The 3,810-nt window shown below is 32.4% G+C and overlaps 1 protein-coding gene across 1 annotated transcript; it reads right to left on the bottom strand.

The window, feature by feature from the left end:
* Positions 1-2,403: 2,403 nt before the first annotated feature.
* LOC114092866 (guanine nucleotide-binding protein G(I)/G(S)/G(O) subunit gamma-10) lies at positions 2,404-3,187 on the bottom strand. The gene has a single exon (XM_034636145.2). The coding sequence runs from the start codon at positions 3,139-3,141 to the stop codon at positions 2,935-2,937; it is 207 nt and encodes a 68-aa protein (XP_034492036.2). The 5' UTR covers positions 3,142-3,187; the 3' UTR covers positions 2,404-2,934.
* Between the last annotated feature and the right edge of the window lie 623 nt (positions 3,188-3,810).

The raw sequence follows: 3,810 nt of genomic DNA, 5'->3' as shown, positions 1-3,810 counted from the left end.
TTGAGGGACATGTTAAGACCCTCTCTGTTTGCATTTAGAAATTAGAATTATTCACATGTAAACAGTTATTTCTGATACTTTATGTCCTTGTCAGTTTTTTATAAAAGCGACATATTTAAATCTTAATTTTAAAAGCTCTCTAAAAGATATTATAACATTGCTGTGGGGCTGGGGATGTGGCTCAAAAATTCTCTCTCTATCTCTCTCTCTCACCTCTCTCTTAAAAAAAATTGCTGTAAAATTTTCACTAAATAACATGTTTTATCTTGCTTTAAGTCATTTTGCATAAAATAATTACTATTTAATCAATAAAACAGAATGCCCTACATGTGAAATTTAATTGGTGATAAATTCGTGTTTACAATAAATTATCTATAATTTAATGTTTTTGTTTTATAATATGATATATATTCTATAGAAATGACATTTTATATATAATCATAAAATATATAACTTATTTTCAATGAAAATGGAAATCACAATAATATGTGTAATTTCTACCATGCCTATTATACAAAGTATCCCACAAACGTTCTGGTGTTGATGCAGCAATGATCAGAGGTGAAATCATTAGATTATGAGAGATGTAACTCAATCAGCGAATTAATACATTTGATGGATTAAAAATTTGAAAAGAGTGATAACTGTAATCCTGTAGGCAGGTAGAGTATGGCTGGAGGAAGTAGCTCACTGGGGGCTGGACTTTAAGATTTGTATCTAGTCCATAGAATCTTGCTTTCTCTTACACTCTCTACTTCCTGACCACCATGAGAGGAGCAGCTTTCCCTTTCCATACTCTTTTGCCATGATGCTGTCCTGCTTTAGGACCAGAGCAATGGAGTCAGCTCTCCATGAAATGAACCTTCAAAACTGTGAATCTAAATAACTTTTTCCTCCTCCAGTTTGTTATGGTCAGGTATTTTGCTCACAGTGATGAAAACTTGACTAACACTATGCCTCTAATTCAGCTTTTAGGATCAGAGGCAGAAAAGATAAGTAGTTTTTCTTTGAATATTTATCAAATGAGAAAAACTGAAAAAGCTTTAAATTTTTGCATGCTATTTTCTATGCAAAATATTATAAACACTTATAAATAACAATGGCATTTGTTAAATGGACTAAATTTATAGAAGACTATTTTGGTTCATAGTTTCAATAGCACTGTCTTAAAAATGAGTTAAGTTGTTTTATTTTTTGATTAACTTCTAAAACACCTAGCACAGGCCAAGGATTGCAGGGAAAATGTTGCCTTTATCTTTAGCTGAATTTTAGGTAAAATGCTAAACATATATGCATGCTTAAGCATAGCATTAAGTCAATTGCTCTCTAAGACTGAAATTTATAAAACTGTCATAAATGTTCTAGGTATAGAATTATGAAAAATATAATTTTTCATAAGAAATTTTTTACATGGAACACTTAGACTTCATGTCACTTAAAAATATCTGTCAACACAATTATTTTTAGAATCAAGGCATTTCAAAACATGTTTTGACATGTTTTTAGCAATTATTGATATGCAGAATTTGAATGCCATTGCAATAAAGTAAATTCAAATAATACAAATCATTTGAACTACCCTTTCACAGGTCATTGATTATCTATGTAGGAGTCCATTATTATTTTCAAGTATGTCATTTTTAGTTAAGGTTATTAAAAAAGTCACAAGGCAGTAATTTTCTTATCACATTTTGTGATAATGATGTGTTATTTTTACTTTCCTAAAGCATTTACATTCTAAAGAACATTCTTTGATGCTGTCTCTCAGGTGCCAATAATGACCATACTGAATTTATTCAGCATTCTACTCCCACTCAATAATTGCTTTGTCTCACAATTTGGGGTATAACTATTTGCTGGGGAATTTTTCCTAATTAATAATATATCTGATGGAATATTTCACCTACCAGATTTGTCCTCTGTTGTTTGCTGACAGCAAAACCTATGAAGGACTATTTTATCTTCATTTTTTTTTTGGTGTCATAGAAAATGATGAAATAAACAGAATTTATTTTCAAGATCTTCAAAGATTATTACAAACACGAAGTATCCTTCTAAAAGTATCCCAAATTAAATCAAAGGCACATCATCAAAGTCAAACACTTGTGACATGAAGAATTCTTTTAGGTCATAATATTTTCACATTATTTTGTTTTTAATCATTTGCAATGCTCTGTATGTAGGTCCTACTTTAAACATTTTTTTTAAAGGCATGAAATAATGTAGTATCTTTTTAAAAGTGCAACCACAAAGTAAAGGAACTTAAAAAGAGTTCAAATCTGCTTCTTAGATAAAATGAGACAACCTAATATATATCATAACATGAATCTTTCTATACAAGTTTACTAAACAACACCTCTTGTGTTAAATAAAACAATCTTCTTATTTAGAAAAACTCAAGGCATCATTTGATTAGTAAAGTCTATTCTTCCCCCACAATTTTATACTTTCTTATCTTCATTTAGTAATTATAAATTTATGATAGAACAAATTTTATTATAGTATAAAAACCTTAGGAACAACAAATTACAAATACTCCATTTTTTTAATAAACAAAAGTGTTTTCCTTCCTAAAATGTAAACATCCAGTTAATAAAACATACATGATATTCTAGGTATAGCAACACCAGTAACTCACTTATTAAAGAGGTGTATTTTAGTATATTGGTGGTAAGGTTTTTATCTTAATACAAAGCACTTCTTCAGGAGAACCAAGCCATTATTACTTAAAACAATTCTATTTCTTCACTCAGTTTCCTTATTTGAGTAGAAAATCATTAATTTCTGTAGAATTTTGGCTGTAAGATCAGGACACTGGAAAGGTCTGAAATATCTCAGTCATTTGGCTAAACAAAAGTGTTTTCTTGAGACTTGGAGTCAGTCATTCATTACTTTGTGCTCGAAGGCATTTCTCAACAAACTTCTTCCAAGTCTTCAAAGTAAAATGCAGGATCTGGGCTCTCGGAAGGGGTTGCTTCCGGCTGGAACTCCAACCAGCAGAGCATCCTTACAGGCATTCTGCATGCAGTACTGCTGAAGCTCTGCCGCAGCCTGAGAGACCTTGATCCTCTCCACGCTGGCCTCCAGCTTGAGCTGCTCCACCAGGCGCTGCAGGGCGCTCACGCTGGCCCCGGAAGACATGGCGGCGGCGGCGCTGGCTCCGAGGGCGGCTGAGCCAGGCTGGGCTGAGCCGCTCACTTTCCTTTTTTTAAAAAAGTATTTTTTGGTTGTCAATGGACCTTTATTTTATTTATTTATATGCGGTGCTGAGAATCGAACCCAGTGCCTCACACATGCTAGGCAAACACTCTACCACTCAGCCACCACCCCAGCCCCTTCCTTTATTTTCCTTTTGCCTCTCTTTTCCATCTTTTTCCTTCTTTTTAGGTTTTTTTTTTTTCGCCTCAAAAATCCTTCAAAAACACAATGCCAGGAGTTCAACTTGTAAAATATCTTTAAACTCTAATGAATACTTGATAAGAAAAATATGGCAATAATGTATGAAGTATAGTGAGAAGTTAACTAAGTTTTCCAATGAATTTGCCTGTATACATACCATCCTGCCACCTGATCCTAATAGATTGCAGTTTGTTTCAATATGAAAATACAGTAATACAAATAAAAACTTTAAAAAAAAGAAAATACAGTAAAAGTCATATTTTGAAAATTTTAGAACTACCGCTTAATTGCATCAGAAACTTCTGCGATTTTCCCCTATTTTTTTTCTTTCATTTTTAAATTTTATCAGTAATATTCATTCAAGGAACGATCTCTTGCTCTCTTGTAGTTTGAACTATCTGGTATGGAACC

The sequence above is a fragment of the Marmota flaviventris genome, chromosome 7, assembly GCF_047511675.1.
Source record: "Marmota flaviventris isolate mMarFla1 chromosome 7, mMarFla1.hap1, whole genome shotgun sequence".
In the NCBI taxonomy this organism is placed as follows: domain Eukaryota; kingdom Metazoa; phylum Chordata; class Mammalia; order Rodentia; family Sciuridae; genus Marmota; species Marmota flaviventris.
Note: the sequence above shows the minus strand (reverse complement) of the source record. Positions and strands in the feature narration are given on the sequence as shown.

Excerpts from the sequence above, each read along its gene's own strand:
- LOC114092866 (XM_034636145.2), bottom strand. The coding sequence starts at position 3,141 with ATGTCTTCCGGGGCCAGCGTGAGCGCCCTGCAGCGCCTGGTGGAGCAG.